The 27546-nt window shown below is 41.8% G+C and overlaps 1 protein-coding gene across 1 annotated transcript; it reads right to left on the bottom strand.

Annotated features, from left to right (window-relative positions):
- Positions 1-1600: 1600 nt before the first annotated feature.
- Positions 1601-17758, bottom strand: LOC306978497 (interferon-induced protein 44-like; the record flags this gene model as incomplete). The annotated part of the gene is made up of 6 exons (XM_079577045.1): positions 17728-17758; positions 12870-13071; positions 12619-12768; positions 5722-5890; positions 1953-2053; positions 1601-1795 (listed from the first exon to the last, which is right to left on the bottom strand). Exons 1-6 carry the CDS (start codon positions 17736-17738, stop codon positions 1601-1603), a joined length of 828 nt encoding a protein of 275 aa, XP_079433171.1. The 5' UTR covers positions 17739-17758.
- Between the last annotated feature and the right edge of the window lie 9788 nt (positions 17759-27546).

Raw genomic sequence — 27546 nt, forward strand, 5'->3', positions numbered from 1 at the left:
TGGAGTCTCTGAACATGAAGCTGTCGGACCCTCCAGAGGCTGCAGTTGTGCATAAACCTTCTATCTGGGCCTCCCCTAAACTGTTCATTGAAGCTGAAGCAGAAACGGCTGCAGTGGCTCCGAAATACATGAAGACTCATTTTCAAACAGTCTTGTTCACTGATGAGGCCGTGTGACCCTGGATGGTCAGATGGATGGAGTAGTGGATGGTTGCTGAACGGCCACCATGTCCCAACAAGGCTGTGACGTCAGTAAGGAGGGGGCGGAGTCCTGTTTTGGGCCAGAATCATGGGGAGAGAACTGGTCGGCCCCTTTAGGATCCCTGAAGGTGTGAAAATGACCTCTTTCTGACTGGGCTCCTATGGTAAAATATAACTCGACCTGTTAAGATGTTTTTGATTGAAATATCTTTTGATTTCAGTAAATATGACCTCCTAATGCAACAAATTCAACAAATGACCATTTTCAGTTAATTACAAGCTTTAAAATGTATTGAAACGATGAGTTGCATAATAATTTGGAACAGTAGATTTTGAGTTGTTTATTATATCTATTAAAAAAAAAAAGACTGTTATCACTGGAAGTTTTTTTTTTTTTAATCACATTCACGTTATAGTCACAGTTAAAGACCTGAAAATTTGCTGAAAAATATAATTTGCATAATCATTTGGAACAAGGTGTATAATATTTCAGGTGAGAAAATTAATCTACTTTATTTCACACCAGAAGCTATGTTACAGGCGCGGAAGGGCACCCTCCAGCCCCAGCCACATTGTGCAGATAACGCCCTGGATAGGGTCTGCAACCTGCCTGAGTTATTGTGCAGATGAGCTCCCCATCATCTCCACGCGCACAACTTTGTGTTTGCATTCGGAGCTGTTGTGTCTTTCTCATGTTTGAGTTCTTTCATTAGAAACAGCCAAGTGTCTTTGGACCCACACACTCGTATTAAAACTCGTTATTGAAATATGAGACAGTATTTATTACATTATTTTATGATCGTTAGAGCCATAATTTATAACCTTGCCAATCATTCCTTTGTGTGCAGCTAACCCACTTCACTTGACTTGACTTACTTCACTTCAAAAAACATGTTTAACCAAGCACTGATCAATGTTGAGCTCAAATGTTTAGAAAAACAAAGCACCTTATTGGCAACAGCTGTTTCCTGGATACACGCTTCGAAATTACAAATGCATTGTTTGCTGGGAAGCATTGAGGCTAGGCAGGTTTATTTATAGAGTATAAATCATACACACGACAATTCAAAGTGCTTCACTACATTCAATTACAAGAAGGCAGATCAAATAAAATTTACAAATCACTTTTTACACCCATTACAGAAAGAGGTTTTAAAATGTGTTACAGTGAGGCAGAGAGGCGACATTAATACAATCATTTGGCAATAAACAGGAAGTAGTTTCCCTTAGTTGTAGCCCCACAGTGCCTGTCACTCCCACGGTGGTCTACAGCAGTTTATTCTGACACACTTTATGATTGTGCTGAATAGTCTCAAACAGAAGGCACACATTTGACTGAACACGTTGGTCTGACAAGTCAAATGTGTCTCATCCTGCTCATGGAAAAGGCCTTTGAGGAGCTACTCGGCTGGAGGGGAACTGGGGGACTGTAGCGTCCCATTGACCAGATCATTTGCATAAATCACAATATATTTCAGTGCAGTCAGGAGCAGAGTGTCGAGGGTTACATTCCCATCTAAGTCCCCATCACTGTAGTTTATCACTGGAAACATGGCGTTCACAGGGATTCCAAATTTAGAGCTTAAAGCTTTCATCTGCAGAAACAAGAGATAATCCACACACAATAAAAACAGTTATTACATATTACTGACAGTCTTTTTGAATATACTTTTTGAGTATATAAGTTAACTGTATATTTGCTGGTTGTACAGTATATTATTAAGTAAATGAAGTAGTAAGAGTAGAACTTACCGTGCTTTGCAACGTCTTGCTTAGAAACACTTTCTCATGATTTTCCTCAATGTCATCACAGGCGTTTTCTATATTTGTGAGGATGCCAACCTCAGGAATCCCTGAAAAATGAAAGGCTCGGGGTGATTTCATGTTTAAGTTTGCACATCCACCAAGACTGAAAACAACAAAAAAGCAGATAGTAAAGGTTGGGACGGGAAACGCCGTCTCAGATGGTAGATGTGCTGTCCAGCTCTGTGTTCTCCCCTCCTCCCGCCCACAAACGGTGGTTTAAGTTAAAACTGATTTGAAATTCATGATTGTGTGGTAAAATACTGTACATCATACATCATTTGGCTAAAAGCTTAGAAGTTATGCTTTGATCATATGTCATTAAAAGTACAAGAGAATGCTAAAATACTAAGAACCTTGTTTAATTTAAAAATACTAAAATTGTGGTTAAAATGTTAAAAGAACTACCATTTATCTTCATGATATTTACATTTGTTTTGTATGTGTATTTCTGAGGTTTTTCACCTGCTGAAAAGAATCACAACTTCAAATAAAAAGAAAAGGAAAAAGAAGTCTGTCTTGGAGTGAAATCCAGTTGTTTTATATAACCCACATTAGAAAGGAAGCCTCTCAAGTTGGGCACTGCAGAGAAACTTGACAGTAGAGCATAGGGCTGGTACCATAACGATAACTATGCTTGGAATCAACCAAAAAGCTCCAGTATGGGCATTATTGAAAAAAACATTCTGTACTGATGACTACAGTATAGTCCAAAATGTTACGCAATGTACCTTTAAGTGGAAATTCTGCTCAAAACATGAATTTGCATGTAGACGATAAGGATTTTTTGAGTCCGATATCAATATGACGTAAGTAAGTACAATGGTATGCATAAGTATGGGCCCCCCTTTAACTTTTGGACATTATAGTCCATAGGTGTCGAACTCTGGCCCGCGGGCCAAATTTGGCCCTTAATGTAATTATATTTGGCCTGCGAGGCTATACCAAATGACTACTCGAGCTGACCCACCGGTATTACACAGCGCATTCATTCATCGCTAATGCTGGGTTTACACAAAACGACGACAAGTCACGAATGCCACGAATCCACATTCGTGGCCGAGGATCACGAATGTGAGTGATTCGGGGTAGAGGCTTCACGCGCCGCCGCGAACTGTTGCGACCTGTTACTGCGTGTTAATGGCACGAATTATTACGCACGGTCACGAATATGCGCCCGCACTGCTGTGCGCTGTTGCATGCTGGAGTTATTGGGAATTGTCTCGTTCCGTCAAAAATCTGTCAAGAATTGGGCGAATGTGGACAAGATCTCCTGCCGCGCACACCGGGGTGGAGGCGGAGCAGGGACGTCTCGCTCCGCCGTGCGCCCCTGACTCGTTGGGCTCTCGCCAAATCGGGTTAAACAAAAAGCAAATACACCAGCTCAGGCCGGTCCATATACTGAAGAATAGCAATAGTTTTTCAGTCTATGGGACAGTCACACCAGTTCAACCCAAACTCCCGTCAATGTGTAACACGGGCAAACGCATCAACAAACGCACGCGCTTCATGTCAGATAAGTCCGTGCAACAGCCGCACGACTTGAGCTGACTTTACTCCACAGAATAAACATAAAAACACTACACTCACTGTGCACTCGATCTTCTGAGGATCCGTCATAGAACTTGCTGCTCTTAAACCTCTTTATCCAATGATTCTCACTCGTCTGGTCGATCATCAGCTTCAGCCTTCAGTTGGAAAAACTTTATAATCCACAAACACAGGCCTGTCTTCACCTGCCCCGCGCCCACCGCCGCTTGCTTTACGTGTTTAAGGTTGTAAATAAGCCTTAACTTCTCCATGGTGTAGCTGCTGCAACCACGCGCTGTTGTTTTGGTGCGAGGCAGCGTGGAAGATGCATTCAGGGACAGCGGGAAAAGCGCACTTCTTACTGTCCCTTTTTTTCCCCACAAACGCGGGGAAAATCGGGACAAATATATAACAGTGGGGTTCTCCAGCGGGGGCGGGGGCAATAGGGGTGGCAGGAACTGACTTCCAAACATCAGGAGGAACGACCGCAGGAGGAGGAAAAGCCGGCGGAGCAACTTCAGCACCTGAGGAGCGGCGGCAGGTGCTGCTGTCCCGGGCCTGGAGCGCGGACTGGCCGAGTCTGTGTGACTTTTCTTTTGCTACTGCAGGTACGAAAATGTACTTTGCGGCGTAACATCAATTTTGTGCGTGAAAACAGTGATTCTGCTCTACGAATACTGTACGAATGCCCTCACGCTGGATTACGAAGCGCCACGACTCATCACGAAAGGACGCGCTCCGCTGCGAACTCCACGAACAGAGGGTGAATCGTGACATTCGTGGAAGATTTTTTGACAGACAAAAACTTTCTCCACGAACATCACAAATGTCACGAACTGATGCGCTCTGTTGAGAATCCCATTAAGACGCGTTAAGTCATGTTACGAACGTCACGAATGATGAAAAAATGCCATTCGTAACACATCGTGCCTATGTGAGCAACTTTTCTCCTCGATGATGAAGATGACCAAAACATCTCACAGGAGACGTCTGACTGATGAACACCTTCGCTCGACACTGAGGAGTGCCTCAGCTCAAAGCCTGAGCCCAGACATTGATGAACTATCATCCAAGAAGAGATGCCAGGTGTCTGGCTTGGGCACATCAGATTAGATCAGTGTGTAGCAAACTGAGCAATAATTAACATTTTCTGCACTTTTTCTTGCTACTCCAAGACATGGGCTTGAATGGTTGATTGATTTATTATTTTAATTGTATTATTATTTAAATTTTATTTAATAAATGAATGTCATTGATGTTTTTTTTTAAATTCGATTTTGCATATCTGGACTATTAAGTTATATATTGTATAGTAATAAGTGTTGCTTGTTCCATATTCAATGTTAAAGCAAATCTTGTTTGGGTCCATATTAAAAGGTTCATTTGTTCAATGCTGGCCCGCGACTTTGTTCAAGTTTTACATTTTGGCCCACAGTGTATTTGAGTTTGACACCCCTGTTGTAGTCCATACTATGCAGTCCACCATAAACATAAATATATTTAATTTAAATATTGTTGTCCACTATGTTTAAAATGCAAATCTGAGTAAAATCCAAGCAAAGACAACGTTAAAAGTAAGTACGGATCCAGGGTTTAAGTAAAAATTGTGTTAAAATTGGTTAAAACAGCATTTGTTTAGGAGCACGTCTTTGTGCGAACAAGTATTTGTACTTTTACTTGAGTAAAAATAGTTACATTTTCCAGTGAGTAATTATATAATGCTTCATTTCAATCTATAAAATATATGCAGTTTGTCTCGTGCTCCTTGTTCATTCAAATTATTTAGTATTTCTGTATTTGTGTTGTACTGTATTCTGTATGTTTTGTTTCACACAATTTATGGCGTCAATGAAAATAAGTCTGACTTTTTCGCTCAAACAATTACTCTCAGTACTAAAGTAACATCTTCTCCAAGTACTTTTTTACTTTTACTTGAGTAATTGTTTAGGTCACTACTTTTTACTTGTGCTTGAGTACAATTATTTCAAAGTAATGTTACTCTTACTTGAGTAAATATTTTGGCTACTCTATCACCTCTGTGTATTTGGGCATTAAAATTGCATTAAAAAGCATTACATTTGACTTGCTTCTGCCTGTATAAACCCTGTGCAGGTTATTTCATTCAGTCAGACTGATTGCTGATTTAAAATCCTGAGCTCAAAAATGTATAAAACAGCACAGTTCTTACCCAGGGCACTTGCAGCCTGTCTTATGTCTCTAATTTTTTTGCAGATGCCTTGAGCCATGTCTGGAGAGTTGGCATTGAGGATGCAAACCAGAAGATGCACTCTGTCCTCAGGAGACGGTTCCTTCACGTAGCACTCGTTGTCCTCTTCGATTTTGGACTGACTGTCAAACTGCAAAATAAGAATGTGACGTGAATGTTTGTCAAGTCTACAATTGCAGGTCCCTGACTTGAAAGGGAATGTCCTCTCTATAGGAAGGAAATAACTGGACTTCACTCCAATGAACAGTCTTTTGGGTCTTTATTTGTCTCTGTCCATGTGGTACAGGTGAAAAACCTCAAAACACAGAACAAAAGCAAATGTAAATAAACATGTAAATAAACAAATAAACTTTTAACCAATGTTTTTTAGCTGAACTATTTAACATGTATTTTTAAACATCTTAACGATAACTTCCAATTTGTGTGAGCATGAGATTTCACTTTTTAAACACATTTATGCATTTTTTTTAAACACATTTATGCATTTTTTTAAACAAATTTATGCATTTTTTAAACACATTTATGCATTTTTTTTTAAACACATTTATGCATTTTTTAAACACATTTATGCATTTTTTTAAACACATTTATGTATTTTTTAAACACATTTATGCATTTTTTTAAACACATTTATGTATTTTTTAAACACATTTATGCATTATTTTAAACAGATGTATATTTACATGATCATGAAATTAGTTTTAATGCCTCACAACCACATTTGTCCCTTTCCGGCAGTCCTTCACTCTTTGTAGAAAGGTGTTTCTTTTTCTGCTTTATTGGGGACCTCTTTGAGGTTTTGAGTAGAGACACCACTTGTGTCTCTACTCTCTCTGGTCCTCTGCACACTGACTGGCATGGAGAACCTGTGTGTTTTTGGAGCTGGTCGGAGTGAGTTGATCGGGGCATTGGTTTCACCTGCTTGTAGTGCCTGCTGTGGTTGGGGGGCGGGGCGAGCAGGCAGCTGGACAGCACAATGTTGATTCAAATGGTAAAATACCATTAACAAACACTACATTGTGGCACATTGTGAAGCTAAAAATGCACCTCCAGTGGGCAAGTGGTGCTCGAGAGCCAGTACATTTTCTTAACTTAACACTCTTGTGATCAGTAATGAGTCGCGTACACACCAAACCGGACGACTCGTGTTACCACTTCTGATTGGTCGCTTGACCGGCTTGTATGTGTTGACTTCAGGAGGAATCACTGTTGCTGCGCGATTCTGAAATAAAACCCCCTTTACACACGCTGTTGCTGAGCACAGTCATGAATACAAATTGCCTGGCCTTATTTCCGAGGAACGCTTTGAACGCTGTTTCTTGCTCCGGTTTTAGTGATTTAATATTTTCCAAATGATTTAAAACTGACGAAGGAGCAGAATAAAACAGTGTATCGTTGCCGCACCGCCATCTTAAATGTTTTGGAAGAGTGCGTGGTGGTGACAGGTGACGGTGATTGGACCGATGTGGGTCAAATCGTGAAATGATTGGCTGTGAGCAGCCGCCCAGACGGTTCTTCCTTTGAACAGGAAGGAGGAGTGTCTGGCAGGCCAGGCAAGAATACAAATATTTTGCTGATTCTTTGATGTGCTTTGGAGACAGTGGAATAGTTCTTTCTCTGACACTTGATACTTAACGCAAACCCCACAGCTTTCCTCGCTTCTGTCTTTCCTGGATATTATTTAAATATGTGTGGGTTTGGAGTGTGTAGTACCTGTCTCTCCAGCGTTATGTCATGATAATATTCTGTTCAAAACATGTTTGTAATCCAGTGTGTTTTTAACTGCTTCTATGTTTTTGTAAGTTTATTGAAGCGTACAGTATCATTTCTCTGATCCAAATGCCTGGGCTGTTTGTCATAAAGCTTTTCCCCCTCTTTCCAGGCGGTGTTTCCATTCCACTTAATTTAAGTAGGATTTGTTTTTTTTTTAAGTTGGATTTGAAAAGATACAATTATTTTTATTATTAAAAAATCTCTCTTTTTTTTTTAAGTTGTGAATATTTTTGAAACATTTTTATATATATTCTTCCTCTTGTGGTCAACAACAAGCAAGGCATGACTGGAAAACAGTCAAGTCTTTGTTTCAATTCTGGCCCATCTTAGTCAAGGAACCATTTCCTGATTATGTCACAGGATGATAAATTTGCACGCAGCATTTTGCACATTTGGTTTTATTGTTTGTGTGTGCTTTTATTTTGAAGTGTTTTTATCGTGGTGCGTTGCTGTGCTTTTTATTTCCTGCTTTTAATCACCTGGACCCTCGCACTTGTGGCAGGCTGTTTTAACCTAGTTTTTATCCAATGAGCGTGGCGGGTCTCTGGATCGCTAAGCAACCTCTGTGAGTGGGCTGTCTGGAGCAATAGTATAGGAAGCGATCATTTCCCTGTCTCCTGCTCGATCAACTTCGATGTGTGCATCCAGGAAGACGTTGTAGTGGATAAATGATGTTTTGCTAAGGCAGAATGGGGCAAGTTCCAGACATGCTGCTTGGAGGCCAGTGGGAAGATGATTATGGAAAGGGATGTCGAAAGTGACAATGAGACTATTACAAGTATGGTTTTAAATGCTGCACGTCAGTATATACCCAGAAAGTCGGGTGTTTTTAAGAAAAAAGTAGTTCCTTGGTGGAACGATGAGTGTACGGCAGCTATTAAAGATAGAAATCGTGCTCGCAGGAACTTAAAGACATGTTGTAATGTTAGTATCCTGGACTATCAAAGAAAGGTGGCCCTTGCAAGAAGGGTGATAAAATCCGCTAAAAGGAATGCCTGGAGGCAGTTCTGTTCAGCTATTGGAAGTGAAATCAAGCTAAATGAGGTCTGGGGAATGATTAGGAAGATGACCGGGAAGAAGCAGGATATCAAAATACCGGTACTTGTGGATGAAGAGTATAGGGCTATTACAAATAAGGAGAAGGCCGACTTACTTGGCAAGAAGTTTGCTGGTATACATAGTGGCAATCATTTGGAGGAGGTTCACAGACAGAGAAAGGAGGAAATGATCAGAAGGAACCCAGATATTATGAGGAAAAAGGCAAGGGAGGCTACAGCGCTGGATATGGATTTTTCTCTAGATGAACTTAAAAGAGCGCTGATTGGGAGTGGTTTCTCTGCCCCGGGTCAGGATCAGCTATGTTATGCTATGTTCAGACACCTCCCAAGTGATGCGTTAAAATGTGTTCTTGATTTATTCAACAGCATTTGGAGAGAAGGGAAGATGTAAGCTGGAAAAGTGCGATTATTCTGCCATTCAGTAAACCAGGCAAGGACCCGGCAGATGCAGGAAATTACCGGCCTATAGCCCTAACCTCGCATTTAGCTAAATGGATGGAAAAGATGATTGTAGACAGACTACCGTACTACCTGGAGCAAAACGGTAGATTTAATGCCTGCCAATGTGGTTTTAGGCGAGGTCGGGCTACAACAGACGCGCTTGTTAAAGTTGCCAATGAAGCTGAAAAAGCTGTCCGATGCAAAGAGGGGATGGTTGTTGTCTTTTTTGATGTGGAAAAGGCATATGACTCTATGTGGAGAGAAGGCTTGCTCATCAAACTGGAGAAGATAGGTATTGGAGGCAGGATGTATAATTGGATTTTCTATCGGATCGCACCTTTAAGGTGAAGGTGGGAAACGCTGTGTCGGAAGAGTATGATATTCCAAATGGTATCCCGCAAGGTCCCAATTTTGTTCAATGTGATGATAAATGACATTTTTGAGAATGTTGGAAACGGTACTGGGTCACTGCTGTATGCAGATGATGGCGCCATATGGAAGAGGGCCCAAAATGTCAAATATGCGGCTAGGGTAATCCAGGATGCTATTGGCAAAGTTGAAGAATGGTCGTATAATTGGGGTTTTAAAATGTCTGTGAGTAAGACTTGTTTCATGGTTATTACAAAGAAGCGGAGTTTGGGGGAAATTGACCTGGAACTGTATGGTCAAAAGATCGAAAGAGTTAAGGAATTCAAATACTTGGGTGTATGGTTTGATGAGAAGTGCCTCTGGAGAACTCATGTGGAAAAGATGGAGACAAAATTTAAGAAGGTGCTGAATCTCATGAGGTCGGTCTCAAGCTATGACTGGGGTGCGGATAAACAATCACTAATGGGTATATACAAAGCTCTGATAAGGGCCAGCATTGACTATGGGAGTATTGTATATGGGGCAGCAGCGGGTAGTGTGCTGGCTAAAATAGACAGGATCCAGCATAGGGCTCTTCGGATTAGCATTGGAGCAATGAGAACAACACCTATAAATGCTTTACTGGTGGAAGCAGGTGAGATGCCATTAAGTTTGAGAAGAATCAAGTTATCACTTGTCTTCTGGGTAAAGTTAAGGGGGTCCGGGACAGAGCAGCCTGCAAACAGTGTTCTGAATAACTGCTGGGAGTATTTGCAGCCAAAGAAGTGTAGAGGCTTTGGCTGGACTATTGAAAGTACAGCTCGTCAGTTTGGGATCAAAGATTTGGACGTTGGCCCGGCGATAGTGTGGGGTGAAGTTCCCCCTTGGATTTTACCTCTGGCAAATGTGAATGTTAATCTGATTGAGAGAAGGAAGTGTTGGAGTGGGGCGGACGGGGGATCGCTTGCTGAAGAGTATGTAAGGAAAAGTTATTACAGCTACCTGAATGTATACACAGATGGGTCAAAAGATCCAAATACAGGGCATGTTGGAGCGGGGGTCTATATCCCGGAGTTTGATGTTGCAATTTCCAAGAGAATTTCGAATAACATGTCAGTGTTCACAGCTGAGATAACGGCCATTATTCTGGCGTTGCAGTGGGTAGAGGAAGTCAGACCTGAGAGAGTGGTTATTTGCTCAGATTCTGCAGCTGCACTGAAAAGTCTTCATGCTAAGGACACTTGCCGAGAGGACTTGATGCTCGAAGTTCGCCTTGCATTGTTAAGGGTACAGAGGTCTGGCCTGGTGGTGTGTTTTTGCTGGATTCCTGCCCATAGTGGTAAAGCTGGCAACGAAGCAGCAGATGGCTTAGCAAAAAAGGCATTAAAGCTGCCTGATGAGGACATTATGAGGTTCCCAATGGGTAAAGGAGAGGCGAAGTTCTTGATTACTGAAGCAATTCGACGGGAGTGGCAGGCTAGATGGGACTCGGATGTGAAAAGGAGACATTTGTACGGTATTCAAAGAGCGGTCAGGATGGAAGGTGTGAAAGGGAAAGGTAGGAGGGAAGAGGTGGTGTATTCGAGATTGAGGTTAGGACACACCGGTCTGAGGAAAACTTTGTTTTTAATGGGAAAAGTCTGAGAACTGTGATATGTGTGATGTGGCAGAGAGTGTGGAACACGTGTTAATGGAATGTAGGAAGTATGAAAGGCAGAGAAGGATTTTGAGGGACAGGATGTATGAGTTGGAGAGGGCATGGAGCCTGCAGGGGATCTTGGGAAGAGGGGACAGTAAAAGTATGAGGGCACTGATGGGGTTCTTAAAAGGGGCAGAATTGTTTCACAAAGTATAGGTATACTAGGTGTACTTTAGGATTATTATAATGTTTTTTTTGTTTTTTTCCAAGCGGTAGACTACGCACAACAAGAATGTAATCAGAAATAATTAGCATCCTGAGACATACACGGCACAGTAGGTGGCGGTATGCACCTAAGCTGTTGGTTGCCGCCCTCCAATAAACGAAAGAAGAAGAAGAAGAATGAGCGTGGCGGACAATGGGCTTTTATTGGACACTGGGCCATTTGAAGGAAAAAAAGCGGGTAACGAGAGGAAGGACCGGCTGGCTTGGGAGAGGCACGGAGACGGCAGAAGAGCAGAAACAGCACCGGGAGCGGCAGCAGCAGTGAAGCCAGAGTACGACGTGCAACACGGCGGGCGGGCAGAGTTTCTCTGCCCCTGCGCGTAAGTAACGCTCCCTAGTACTCTGGCGTATTTTGGGGTTAGCTGCTGCCTAAAGTGGTTAACTGTGTGGGCCGAGTGACTGCCCCTGAGTTTTGTCCCCCACAGCGGCTCCGCCGGCGGGAGGACCAGTCACGCACCACCATCCAGTGAAGCCAGAGTACGACGCTGATCACGGCAGGCGGGCAGAGTAACTCTGCCCCTGCGTGTGAGTATCTCTCTAGTACTCTGGCCGGATTGATTGTGTTGGCTCTAGAGCCGTCTTCCATAAAAAGGACACATCACTGCCTTTGGCCTGTTTACCTACAGGGACGCCGAGGAACGAGAGAACTGAACCAAACCTCTGCTGGCCGCCCCCACCCCTCTCTACCGCTTGGGTCCTTCTTTTATTTTTTTTAATGAACTCTTAGATTTTTAACGTTTTATTTTTCTGGCATCATTATTCACTGTTTTTAGTTCCTGTAATAAATTATTTTTTAAAAACCTTTTTAACTCTGTATTTGGTTGATTACACTGCTTGCCTTGTTTTAATTGGTTTTAGAGTTCCTAGCCTCTTTTGAAATACTAGGTGGCGTTGTCGCTTTCAGGCGCAGCTTACAATTACACAAACCAAGTCCACTAAATAAAATAGCAATTTTTCTGAGCTGGGGTAAAATTGAGACCGTTTTTCAGATCTCCATACAGACTCCGCTGAAATCAAACATGTTGGTTTTCATCGAGACTACTGGAGACTCGCCTTATAGCTAGGGGACATCTCGAAGACTTCTGTGACCAGCAGCAACTCAAGTCTCCAACTTTTTTTTTTACCACATTATCATTCATCACAAAGTTTACTGTCTATATTTGTTCACACATTACTGCACCATTATAACAGAAGAATCATTTTTGTAACTGCTTTAATTCTACTGAGAAATGCACAAAAAAACTCTGGTTGTTTAAACACAAAGCCCTTAATATTAAGGCCTTGACTGTGCATAAAGTTCAGGGATAACCTCACCTTGTATCCGTCCTTCACATGTCCCTGAAGGGCTAGCTGTATGTCTTCAGGCAGAATTCCTTGTTCAGACTCCACTCCCATTATATCACTGAACACAAAGTTGAAGAACTCCGGAGGACACTCCCCATTGGAGAACCTGTGAGTTTTGTACTGATAGAAAGAACAGCTTCAATCAGTGATAACACAGATAATTACATTTTTGTTATGATGACGACGATGATGATTATTACTTGCCAGTCAATTTTATATACCTTTAAAGTGAAACTTGCTTCTGTGTCAGTGACTGCATTCCCGGTGGCAGGAATTCCTGACACACCACGGAGGGCAGTTTGGATGGAGCTGATGGTGGAGGACTTTCCTGCCCCAACAGGACCATATACGAGCATACGCAAGTGCTTCACACCTCCTGGGGGTTTGTACTCCTTTAAGAATTCACGGAGGGCCTCTACAGTTCTGTTGAAGACAGCCATCATTAATATATTCACATTGAACAAGTGTAACTGTCACGGGCACGAACGGACTGGGTCTTAAGTTGTTTTTAGTGTTTTATCTGCATGTTTTTTAAGGTTGATTTTATGCATGTTTTAAACCACCCCAAGCTCGTGGCCCTGGCAGCCCCGCCCATGTTGATTGCCCTAACAAGAAACACCTGCACGTTGATGAGGCAGGCAGTACAATAGGCGGAAGCGGATCGGCACAGGGAGACAGAACAGGCAGACGGGGGAAGAAAAGCACAGAGGTGCTGGGGAATTAGCGTGAACCTGGTCAGATCTGAGGTCACCCTGCTCGTTATAAAGCTCCAAAACGAGTACAAAAGGTGTCACCGCTTCCTCTACATCTGTGCTGGTTTGTGCTGTAAAGATTTCCCTTTGTGCTGGTTCTGGTTTTAAACTATTACAAACTATAGAGCCTTAAGGCGTTCACCCTCGTCCTCCTCTGAGACGCGCGCACGTGTCAGAGGCGCACGGCAACACACACTGCATGCAAAAAACACCAATATCTCAAAAACGATAACAGCACAAACAAAGATTTTTACAGCACAAACGATTGACATATTTTTCATTTAAATTTGAGTATGATGGTGGGGGCAGGTTCACGCTAATGTGCTGGAGCCAGGTGGCACGGGCCGGGCCGGGCCGTGACGCAGCGGGGGCCACGGCAGCAGGATCAGTAGCGTGTACGCTGAGGACGCACAGGACGACGAGCTGGCGGTGGACGTCAGGTGGAGGCGTGGGATGATGGCGCCGCACAAGACGAGATGGCGAGGGCGCACGGATTGATGCGCTCTCCAAGGTGGACCCCTTCAGTAGGCATGTGGAGATTTCTAAAATGTAGTTGCCATTTTTGTCCCAATATCTGTGACCCGGTTTTGCCCTGATCATTGTTAGAGCGGGACGGCAAATGGCCTGTTTGGCTGAAAGTAGACGGTCATTCCCACAGTAAGTCACTAGTCACGTCGTCAGGATAATTGTCTTCAGTCTCGTGTAGAAACGGAGAGAATCAGTATTCATTTACTCCCGCAGTGGCAAATTCAAAATGTACTTTTAACTTCAATATGCAAGGATTTAATAAACACCTTTCAAACACTGTGGACACTGCGGAGAAGGAGGTGGACATGAAGAGGGTCTTGTTGTCGTTTGCGGCTCAAAGTTTTGTGTGAAAGAGATAAACCTTAGTGCCAACACCATTCAGTTACTCAGCTCCACTTTTGTTGCTCGTTTTCCCCACTTTCTGTCCACGATCATTAGTTTTGTTTACTCTGCCCACTCACACAACTGAAAATAGCCTCATTAAACCAAACTCCAATGTCTGTGTAAGCTCTCAGTCGTACAGGAGTTATCCATCTTCAGTGAAGGTATTCGAGTCGTCTTCTGAACTCAGTGGTTGGAGTCTCGAACGTTTCGCCTCTCATCCAAAAGGCTTCGTCAGCGAACTAGGGTTCTGTTCAGCTCGTAGCCTAGATAAAGACCAAAAGGGGAGGAGTTGGGGTCGGCCTGGTCCCTCCCCAGAAACTACCGTTACCCTCCCTGTGAGTAAACACCTTTGAAGTAGAGTGTCTCTAACGACCTGCTCACTCCAGAGTCTCCATGTGTCCTGACCTCTTCAAAGCTGTTCACTGCTAATTACCTGCCTGTTGTTCTGTTGATGCTGATGTGCCGTCTCATTGGACTTGGCAGTGACCGGCTGTCGGCGAAGGAGGTTGGAGTAAAGTGAAGAAAGATGAAATCTGAGTCCCCCATTCCGGTTCATGGAGGAATTTTCTTTCTTGACAAAAATAGCTTCTTTTCCTCCTCGTTCAAACCAACGTTCTTCTTTTGCTCAGATCTTGACCTCTCCGTCCTCAAAGGAGTGGTTGGAGGCTTTGAGGGGGAGGTGCACAGCCGACTGGGGGCCGCTAGTGCTTTCTCTTCGGTGTTGATAAAGTCTCTTCTGTAATACTTGTTTGGTTTCTCCAATATAATGTTCTTTGCACTCTTCTTCTTTGCATCTAATAGAATAAACTGCCTTGTTTGTGGCTCGGTGTTTTGTCTTTGGGATGAACTAGTTTTTGTCTCAGTGTGTTCACAGGTTTCTGGTTCACTGGAATCCTGTGCTGCCTAAAGATTCTCTGAAGCTTCTCTGAGACACCAGCTACATACGGCACCGGGACTCCCTTTCTCCTGGGCTCAGTATGAGTTGCCTTCCTGTAAACCTCTTTCTGGAGTTGTCTGTTTGTGGTCTGGAAGATACCATGGTTTCATCTGTTTCCAGCTGTAGGTGTTTGATCTTCTCCACAAACTCCTTTGTGTTTTCCACATGGTGTACTGTGTTGCCAACCAGAGGGGATAAGATGGTCTTGAGATGTTTTCCCAGGTTATAGGTGATGGAGTTGATTCCGCTTACAATGGGTCTGAGAGAAGAGTGGCCTCTCCCGGGTAAAGCCTGTAATATAGCTTTTTGTCAATTATTCCTTCCTTTTCTAGCTTCTGAAGGTGCTCTATAATTTTCTTCCTGTACCCACTGGTGGGGTCCCAGCCAGTAATAGGCAGTGAACAGCTTTGAAGAGGTCAGGACACATGGAGACTCTGGAGTGAGCAGGTCGTTAGAGACACTCTACTTCAAAAGTGTTTACTCACAGGGAGGGTAACGGTAGTTTCTGGGAGGACCTGGGCCGACCCCAACTCCTCCCCTTTTGGTCTTTATCTAGGCTGCGAGCTGAACAGAACCCTAGTTCGCTGACAAAGCCTTTTGGATGAGAGGCGAAACGTTCGAGACTCCAACCACTGAGTACAGTAAGGCATAGTAAGACAACTCGAATACCTTCATTGAAGACAAACTCCAATGTTTAAATGAACTAAATGAGCTAAAATATAAAATGATGCTTTAACACGTACAACCAATGGAAATATGTTAAATCAATGTTTACTGTAATTTTGATGAAAGAATCTTGAATATTTAAAAAGTTCTGGTCATTTCTCTTTTTAGGTCACACTGACCTCCATTTGTTTCAATGGAAGGGGCGGGACTAAAGATAGATTTTGAACTAGAAACCGCTGTAACTTTCTTCATACTGAACATATACACACACATTTCATTGCATATTGTAGGGGGTTGCTAGCCTGGCTAACGCCAGACTAAAATCACAAGTGACATATAGTCTGGGGACACCAATTCATTTTCTCGTAGGAGAGGTGTGGTTTACGATCGTCCATAGTCGTTTATTGGGCGATACGAATGTCTATCATGCGTCTGCACGAGGCCACAGCCAATCGTATCATCGTATGAGATGACGTATGACGTACCCGCTGTAAAACTTTCGAGCTAAACTGTTTAGAACACGGCCTGAAGCTCGATCGAAAAATACCATCGCGTCTGCTGCTGTCATGTTGGATCCGTAAATAGACTTTTTTTTTTTAATCCGTAAATAAACTACAAGCTTCCGTATATCGAATAGCGCGTCATCGTCTTGCCGTCCCTCCTCGCTCTGTGATTGGTTCCCAAATCCATGCGAAAATTTCGGCCATGGTCCCCAGGCTGTTGTGCAGTTTGAAATTATTCGAGCGCACACAGTGCGTGTTAGCCAGGTTAGGGGGTTGCTACATCCATTTAAACTATTTATTTGGCTTTCTATTGAGTTTGAAAATTTTGTCCACATACCTACCTTCAGCACCTCTGTGGGAGTCTCCCGTACCCGACCGGACCCCCCCTTCCCAAAGGCTGACGACGCACCTTAAGCACCCACTACTTTTAGCCTTTTTATCCTCCTTATTTATGCCTTTTTAAAGTATGTTTTAACCGTACTTTTAACTCAACTACATTAGTGACCTCCCTCTCTCCTGGTGCAGCTGAATTGTTTGCCTTTTTCAGTGAATTGTTTGCCTTTTTCAGCGAACCATGTTGTTTTTCTGGATACTTTTGTACGTCTTTACCGTGTTTTTGTGGAGGTTTGGTGGATTTGTTTACTTTGAGAGTCCAAAATGGTCCTGAAGAAAGCAGCTTTTTGAAGGTAAACAAACTGCTAGCTTATCAGCTAAACCCATTTGAGATCTACAAACATCTTCTTCTGAGACACTGAACAGTGAAGAAACACCAAGAGCCCCCCCCTGCTGCACGGAGGAGGCGTCACAAGAGGAGCTACAGGAAACAACAAAAGGGACCAACGAGGAGATGGTGATAGACTGTGGAGGGAGCTGTGCAGGAGGAAGAGGAAGGACGAGGTGGAGCTGACCAGTGCAGGACACCACGCTCTGAGACGGGGACAAGCCCAGGAGGCAGTGCACCGTTTCAGATGATCAGAGGAGACAGAGGGCAGCTACAGTTTCTCCATCCTCCAAGGTCATGCGGGTGGAGTGGCTGAAGGACAACGAGATCATCGACCCGGCCGAGGACAGGAACTTCTACATCACCGTGGACACAACCTGATCATCAAGCAGGCGCGTCTGTCCCACACGGACAGACGCGCCTACTCCCACAAAGTATCATCTTATCTTATTAAATTGTATTTTACCCTTTTTAACCTGGTTGACTACACCACACCACAACACAGAGCTCTCCAGAATAGGAACTTAAACCTGTGACATAACATCTTTTTTAATAGGCTGATAATAATATTGTTATAGAACTACTCACTCCCATTTCATTCTCCTCCATGGTTTGTCCAAAACTGGAGACACAAAAATAAATCTGCATTAAAGGAACAGGCCACCGTTTTTCCATACTGAGACAGGTTCTTAACTGAGCTTAGACGAGTTGATGGACTTTGTGCGTGAGCTCAGTCATGCAAATGTTGTTAGCATTTAGCCGCTCCCAGCAAAGGTAGAGCTCCAAACTGGGGTGACGTTAGAACCTACCAAGCTGTTCCACGTTTTCTCTAATTAAATAGTTACGTGAGAAGTTACATGATTCAAGCCTAGTTACTCAAAATTAAACATGTGGACACTATATTTTAAGGCATAATAACATCTGGAGCACTTCGACATCCGCACTGTAATATCGTCAAAGTACTCCAGGTATAATTACGCCTTAAAATGTAGTGCCCCTTTTTATCCGCTTTGAAAATTGACATGTTTAATTTTGTGTAACTAGACTTGGATTGTGTAACTACTCGTGTAACTGTACTTTGGTAGCTTCTAACTTCACCCCCGGACCAGACAGGTACGCATCAACTCGTCTAAGCTAAAGTAGGAACATATCTCAGTAAGGAATAACGGTGGCCTGTTCCTTTACATATGATTCTACAGCACTTGTCAGAAGCTTTTTGCGTGGAGATCGAGGTTCTGTGTATTTATAGACACAACGTGGAGTAACATACGTGAGGATTCAGGCAGGTCTTCCGGACCTAAACAAAACAAAAACATTTGTGAAATAACAGGTTGTGCATTACATTAGATTTACTTTTTCCCCCAAAGTCATTGCCTGGTTCACAAGTTTGATGTCTGTGTTGAGCTGTACATTGTCTTGAGTATACAGTGTCTTATGTGTTTATTGTATACATCACCCTGCCAGGGTGGCCCGTGTACCAAGTATAACTAGAAACCTTTGCAATGGCAGCGCCGTTGCGATTGACTGTGGAATTGCGGGAAGCGAATGCAGAAATTGCATAAACTGGTAAAATGCATGAATGGGTTAATTTGCATAAATTATTAATGTTGCATAAACGTTTTAAATTCCGTAAACTGGTCAAACTGTTGAAATGGCCTCAGTGCTTAAATGGCTGAAAGACCTGGGGCCAGATCTTGTGGCGGTGCACGGGGCGGCGCAGGCTCTTGGCGAATTATTTTCCGAGTGGTGGCGCTATATGTGCCATTCACCTCCGCCACCTGTGAGGGGGCGTCACAAGAGGAGGCGACTGCACTGATGGAAACACGGCTGACATTCACTTCCTCATTTACATTGCGCTGTCTTGCGTTCTTTCTTAAGCCTTAGGCTCTCACAGGTCAAACTAAAAACTTTATTTACCCCATCGTGAGCTAAACCATGTTCACGTCTCCAGAGAAAAAGAGCTACAGCGTCCGCTGTGGCGCGGATCGGCCGCGCTCGGCGTGAACGCGAAGCAAAACAAAAGCTCATGTTCACCCCCCACTCCCACACAACCACTCTCCTGGACGCGGAGTCGATCTGGTTGGAGGAAAATCTGTGTCTCCACACAACTAAAATGCGCTAAGTCTGGAGTGGCAAGATCACAAAGTGCTCCTACTGAGCACAAAATGTCACGCTATCGTCTCCGTTTTGATGCACAAGATCGGGCCCCTGGAGTCTCATTTATCAAACTGTGCGTGAGACTCTGACTTTGAAAGTGCGTAGGAAAGTAACGCAAAATTCCGTACGCAGAGTTTGTTCCCGATCGATAAAACCCTGCGTATGCGCCGGTACGCACACCTGACCGCAATCTTTCCTTCACTGATTATGCCTCAGATTCAGATTCATTTATTGGCCATTTGCAGTTTGAAAAACCACATTGGAAAAAAAAAATGTGCAAAGAGACCTGGAGCAGAAAGCTGCGGACCTCACGGCACGCCCTCTGCCCGCCTCCATTTGACCATAAAAGGCAATGCAAAGGCAAGTTAACACTGCGTTCCAAATTATTATGCAAATTGGATTTTTGTGTCAAAAAGGTAAAAAAATAATAATAATAATGAAACTCATGGATGGTATCGTGTCTCGGGGCTCTATGAATCACTGACATTAATCTCAGAGACCTGGGATAATTAGTTTTCAGGTTAAGCCCAGTTAAGGGAAAAACTACTGAAAAAGGGTGTTCCACTTTATTATGCAGATCATCATTTTCAAGCAATAAGGGAAAGAAAAAGGATCTCTCTGCTGATGAAAAGCGTGAAATAGTTGAATGCCTTGGTCTAGGTATGAAAACCTTCGATATTTCATGAATGATGAAGCATAATCATCATACTGATAAGAGATTTGTGGATGATTCAGACACACTCGGGTTTGTGCAGAGAAAGGCACAATATGGACAGTTTCTGCCAGACAAACACATCAGATGAATAGAACAGCTGCTACAAAAACAGGTATTTGAAGCTGCTGGTGCCTCTGGAGTCTCCCGAACATGAAGGTGTCGGACCCTCCAGAGGCTACAGTTGTGCATAAACCTTCTATCCGGCCTCCCCTAAACGGTTAATTGAAGCTGATGAACAGAAACGGCTGCAGTGGCTCAGAAATACATGAGACTCATTTTCAAACAGTCTTGTTCACTGATGAGGCTGTGTGACCCTAGATGGTCAAATCAATGGAGTAGTGGACGGTTGGTGAATGGCCACAATGTCCCAACAAGGCTGTGACGTCAGTAATGAGGGGGCGGAGTCATGTTTTGGGCCAGAATCATAAGGAAGGGAGGGAGCTGGTCGGCCCCCTTTTAGGCTCACTGAAGGTGTGAAAATGACCTCTTTCTGACTGACCACTTTCTTCTATGCTACAAAAAGAAGAGCCGTGTTTTCCAGAACAAAATCATCTTCATCATGACGACGCACCATGTCCTACTGTAAAGAAAACCTCTGCATCACTGGCTGCTATGGGCATAAAAGGAGAGAAACTCATGATGTGGACCCCCTCCTCCCCTGAACTCAACCCTGTTGAGAACCTTTGGAGCCTCAGCAAGAAAAACTTCTATGAGGGCGGGAGGCAGTTTTCATCCAAACAGCAGCTCTGGGAGGTTATTCTAACATCCTGCAAAGAAATCCAAGCAGAAACTGTCCAAAAACTCACATGTTTAATGGATTTAAGAATGTTTAAGCTGCTCAAAGAAGCTCCTATGTTATAATATAACTTGACCTGTTAATATTTTTTTGATTGAAATAGCTTTTGATTTCAGTAAATATGACCTCCTAATGCTACAAATACAACAAATTACCATTTTCAGTTAATTACAAGCTTTAAAATGTGTTGAAACGATGAGTTGCATAATAATTTGGAACAGTGGATTTTGAGGTTTTTACTATATTTATTTTTGAAAAAAATACTGTTGTCACTGGGAGATTTTTTCCACCACATTTAAATGATCCTCTACCAGTTAAAGACTTGAAAATTATGCTGACTCTCATTTGAGTTGACAATTTAGAAAATCTTAGAAAAATGTCATTTACATAATAATTTGGAACGCAGTTTATTTGTAGAGCACAATTAATACACAAGGCAATTCAAAGTGCTTCACAGTTGCATAAATACAAGAAAGCAAATACTGTAATTGATTAATTGATGTTTTCATTGTTTTTATCTGTTTCATGCAACTGTGAAGCACTTTGAATTGCCTTGTGTATTAATTGTGCCTTTACACTTGTGATTAAAATAGGCCCTTGCGACGGCAGGCCGCTCGGGCCTAGTTATACTTTGTACACGGACCCAGGGGGTTTGCAGATAGAAATTAGCCCAAAGCAATAACCTGGCATATTTACGTTTGTTTAAATGTTCATTACACTCTGTTCCCTCTTTATCTTGAAAGAAATGTAATTAAATAAATAATGTGTAACATTTACTATTATAGTTAGTTCAATGCATCTTCCAAATTACAACATTCACTGATACTTTTAAAATAATTACTATTTTGTTATTACTGTTATTTTCTGTCATGATTTGGATGAAATCTTACCTTTGCTGAAAACTGTACCCATTGGGAAACAGATGTGCGAATACTGAAAAGAAGAGATTGACCATAACTTTATGATGCACACACTTGCAAATCCATCAGCAAAAACTTTTTAAATCAGTTTTTAAACTTAATGTTCGCCCCATCAGCCAGAAGGATGCAAAAGGTTAAAGAGACTGGATGCAAGTTTGTTATTTTATACTCACTACTGCCACCTCAGGTCTTATGTGTAACTGCAGCTTCTATATTAAGCTCGTGCATGACGGCACTTCAGACCCGAATTAACACCTTTCTGAGTGACAGGATTTTAGGCAGTTGTGGTGAACATGTCATTAGGACATGGAGGAACATGTAGGGGGAGGAAAATACATCATTTTGACATTGTCAAACTCTGTCCCTTTAACATGGTGCTTTAATGAATAATTCAATAATTTGCTTTCTATGAAACTTTGATGACTCTGTTTGTTTTGAGCTTGTGCTTGTTCATTAACATGCACCGTCCCAACCAAATAAAGCAATAAATGACAATAACTAAATAATTTTAAAAAAACTGGAGCACAGAACAAAATCAAAAAGGGCAAACAGCTGAATGACAATGTTTACAAATTTGATGACAACAGCATTTGCATGTTAAACTAATGGCCAAATACAGATCAGGACCTGAGTTGAGAGGAGTTATTAAAGTGTACATAATAACATATTTATTGGAGTTTAAACTGTAAGCACCAACAGTGAAGGCTAACAGAATAACACAAAATAGTTAAAAAATCTGTCATAAACCTACCTGCAGACACTTTTCCAATGATACCGATGACAAAATGTTTTCAGTCACTCTAAAACTGCACTGGCGCTGATATAGAACGCCTGTTTCTCCTGAGTGTGTGTGTGTGTCTTAAGTTTGGTGTGTGGGTGTGTTTGTAGAGGCATAAGAGGACACCTACAGGCCACGTTCACCTGTTCATCACGAGTTAAAGGTGAGGCTTTTTGAAACATTCTCTCAATCACAAACAATTGCCTCAGATGTACAGGGACCAGAGGTGGGTAGCTGTGGCTACATTAATGTCGCTTTATTTGTCAAATCTTGTTAATGTAATATAATGTAATGTTACTTTTGTTGTCTGTGTACCATTTTGTGTTGAATGTTGTGGTGTGGACATAAAAGTCTGGGGAAGCAAATTTCCTGTATACATGGGGCAATAAATAATCAATCTTTCAGTCTGTCGATCTGTCTTTTTTTTCAAAATTGTTTTTGTTTATTTGTTTCTGTACTCTACAGATGACACACATGAAACGAAACTAAACTAAAGTTGCGTGAATTTGGTTAAGAACTAGACTTTACATTTCTATAGCAGACCTGGTAATGAAAACTACTTCTATGTAAAGAGAAATGTTCTAGCATATGCACTGTGCAGAGTTTTTTCAGTGGCACTTGTTTTTTTGCAAATGAACTCTTCAAAACTCTTTTTATTCTTCCTCTTGTCATTGGTGTTTAGTTTTGAAAGCACAACAGGAGAAAGGTATCAGGATAGTGCAAGATTTTAGAAAAGCAAATGTTGGAATTCTCCCCACCCAGAATAATTAGACACAGACAGGTCCTATCATGAGGCAGCAGTGGGAGGAGCGAGTGACAAGGAAAGTTCCACAGCACGGAGAGAGGCAGAAATAAAGGCTAAGAAATGTTTGCAGTAGACTCCGCTGTTGCACAGGTAAAACACATTTTATTCTAATATGAAGTATTTTGTTTATATTACATTTAGACTTTTTAGACTTTAGACTTTATTGTCCCCAGGGTGAAATTCTTTTTCACGTACACATGTTATTACGTGTGCCACACATTATTACACACTGATATGTAAAATGAGCTTGCACTTTCACATTTAAGATGTTTAACTTGTAGTGTGTTAATTCCTCTGATGCAATTGCATACTCACACAACAACTCTGACTGAGAACCTCAACATCTGTAGCTCTATATCTCTAACCCAGACTTTATCACATGGCTGCTGGTTTTGCTCATGTCTTGTGAACCCTTCCCTTCATCCTGAACCGCTGTCGTCACACAGCTCACGACTGACGCTTTACTCAAACACTCCCAACCTGCTGCAGACGCCTTTTCACTTTCCATTGGCAACTCTAATGTAACACCAACAAAATGTTTAGAATATACAGGTGCTCGTCATATAACTAGAATATCATGAAAAAGTGCATTGATTTCTATGATTCAACTTAAAATGTGAAAGTAATTAATGATAGACTCATGACATGCAAAGTGACAAATGTCAAGCCTTTGCCTGTTGTTTTGTAATTTGGGTTTTTACAAACTGAGCCATAATCATCAAAATTATAACAAATAAAGGCCATACATACGCTCACTTTGCATGTAGTGAGTCTATCATATAATAGTTTCACAGTTTAAGTTGAATTACAGAAGTAAATGCACTTTTTCATAATATTCTAATTATAGGACGAGCACCTGTATAAGATCATAGTCAGACTTGGGTCAGTAACAAGTAAGCTCCAGCTCTACCTCAGTAGAGTTTGAACATCTTACTTTACTTTAAGATAAATATAACACTTTCTGCTCCAGTACATATCTGTAAAAGGCTTCAGTGTAAAAAGTCAATTTGTGCTTTGCAAAAGTGCTTTCAATACTTTTTAAGTACTTTCTTTGAGGTATTTGACCAAGCAACCTTTACTTTTATGGGAGTAATGTTTGACCAGTATTATCTGTACTTTTACTCAAATAATGAAAATAAGTACTTCGACCACCTCTGAATATGAAACATGAAGGGAAAATGATTGCACACTAAAACGAGACATACTGAACTGAAAAAGCGTTTAGTATCAGGAACTCCTATTATAATTGTTTGTTTTTTACTTGCGTTAGAGAATAGTTATAATAAATAAAAAAAATAGAATCTTTCAAATTGATATAAGACATTGGCCATCGCTTTGCACACACAACACTCAGGAAGAGTAAAATGTTTCTAATGTACTATTCTATTTGTTTTTTTATAGCATGAAACAAGCATGGCTCCAGTGCAAGGACAGACTTCTGAGAATAGTATGTAACTTAATATTCTGGCATAATTATTATTTTTTAAAGAGGGGTATTATGCAAAAAGAGCTGTTTGCCGTGTTGCAATGTTGTTCCACAGAGTTGTGCTTTTAATGCAGCTTTTAATGTTCAATTCAGATTGTTGTTTTTTTTAAACATTGGATCTGTGTCGTTCAGACTGTCATGAAAAGATCAGGCATGTGGCGAAAAAGTATTGGAATACTTATAAAATAATACTTATATTTTATTTTATACAAATAAAATAAAATAAAAACCCAAAATGTAGGACTGCAACAAAACTGGTGAGGTTTAATGGATGATGAAAACCAAAATAACAAAATCTAGAGATAACCAAAAACCAGGGCTGACAAAGACAATGACGTGACAAAGGACAAGGGAAACACAGGGGTATAAATACAAGAGGAAACGGGGCACAGGTGAAAAACATCAGGGCGGGGCAGGCAGGTAACGAGTGAAGTAAAGCAAAATCACAAGGACAGAACACATGTCAAAATAAAACACAGGACTAGACCAAAGACAAAACATACAAAAACAGGGGAACAAAACACAAATCATGACAACTTCAGCCTGCAGTCGAACATAGCCTTTGAATCCTCCTCTGTGACTTGTACTAAGTTCCCCATTTATTCTGCCTTTTCTCACAGTACTGATTGCAGTTAGAGAAACTGAAAGTAAAGCGCATGTGGCTAATTGTAATATGTAAACTGTACCGCCTTTGCTCTGCCCAATCCCGTCAGACCTTGGAAGCTAAGCAGGGAAGGGCCTGGCAGGACTGGGATGGGAGACCGTAGGGAAACAGCCTGGCGAATGTAGTGAGTGAGTGGTTGGTGGTGGTGGGAGGGGTCGATGGCGCAGACTGGTTGCCAAGTATGGAGTGAATGAATGATGAGAGATGAGAGAACAGCATGTTTCTTGCTACGCTCATGTGCGGCGCGTTTTGAAGCTTTTCACGCATGGAAAGCTTTTGACGCACATCCAGCAGCTCCTGTGCGGCTGATGCTAGAGTTGGGAACTGTTGAACTCAGAGCCGGTGCTGGCCCTTCTGGGCCCTAAGCAAAAATCCACATGGGGGCCCTACAGTAGCATCCCATGGTTATTCGATGAAGAGCAAATGGTCAAAAAAATTCCACTGGTCAGTAGTGCAGGGCAGGAGGTGAACATACAGACCTCAATTCAGGCCCTGCCCGAATTGAGGTCGGGCAGGGCCTGAATTGAGGTCACTTTTTCATGATACTAGAATATCATGAAAAAGTGCATTGATTTCTATGATTCAACTTAAAATGTGAAAGTAATTAATGATAGACTCATGACATGCAAAGTGACAAATGTCAAGCCTTTGCCTGTTGTTTTGTAAGATTTTTAATTTGGGTTTTTACAAACTGAGCCATAATCATCAAAATTAAAACAAAGGCCATACATGCGCTCACTTTGCATGTAGTGAGTCTATCATATAATAATTTCACAGTTTAAGTTGAATTACAGAAGTAAATGCACTCATAATATTCTAATTATAGGACGAGCACCTGTATAAGATTATAATCAGACTTGGGTCAGTAACAAGTAAGCTCCAGCTCTACCTCAGTAGAGTTTGAGCATCTTAACTTTACTTTAATATAAATATAACACTTTCTGCACCAGTACATATCTGTAAAAGTCAATTTGTGCTTTGCAAAAGGGCTTTCAGTACTTTACCTCTGAATATGAAACATGAAGGGAAAATGATCGCACACTAAAACGAGACATACTGAACTGAAAAAACGTTTAGTATCAGGAACTCCTATTATAATTGTTTGTTTTTTACTTGCGTTAGAGAATAGTTATAATAAATAAAAAAAATAGAATCTTTCAAATTGATGTAAGACATTGGCCATCGCTTTGCACACACAACACTCAAGAAGAGTAAAACGTTTCTAATGTACTATTCTATTTGTTTTTTTATAGCATGAAACAGGCATGGGTCCAGTACAAGGACAGACTTCTGAGAATGGTATGTAACTTAATATTCTGGCATAATTATTATTTTTTAAAGAGGGGTATTACGCAAAAAGAGCTGTTTGCCGTGTTGCAATGTTGTTCCACAGAGTTGTGCTTTTAATGCAGCTTTTAATGTTCAATTCAGATTGTTGTTTTTTTTAAACATTGGATCTGTGTCGTTCAGACTGTCATGAAAAGATCAGGCATGTGGCGAAAAAGTATTGGAATTGGGTCACTTATAAAATAAAATAAAAACCCAAAATGTAGGACTGCAACAAAACTGGTGAGGTTTAATGGATGATGAAAACCAAAATAACAAAATCTAGAGATAACCAAAAACCAGGGCTGACAAAGACAATGACGTGACAAAGGACAAGGGAAACACAGGGGTATAAATACAAGAGGAAACGGGGCACAGGTGAAACACATCAGGGCGGGGCAGGCAGGTAACGAGTGAAGTAAAGCAAAATCACAAGGACAGAACACATGTCAAAATAAAACACAGGACTAGACCAAAGACAAAACATACAAAAACAGGGGAACAAAACACAAATCATGACAACTTCAGCCTGCAGTCGAACATAGCCTTTGAATCCTCCTCTGTGACTTGTACTAAGTTCCCCATTTATTCTGCCTTTTCTCACAGTACTGATTGCAGTTAGAGAAACTGAAAGTAAAGCGCATGTGGCTAATTGTAATATGTACCCTGTACCGCCTTTGCTCTGCCCAATCCCGTCAGACCTTGGAAGCTAAGCAGGGAAGGGCCTGGCAGGACTGGGATGGGAGACCGTAGGGAAACA

The sequence above is a fragment of the Gobius niger genome (assembly GCF_951799975.1).
Source record: "Gobius niger genome assembly, chromosome: 1".
Classification (NCBI taxonomy): Eukaryota; Metazoa; Chordata; class Actinopteri; order Gobiiformes; family Gobiidae; genus Gobius; species Gobius niger.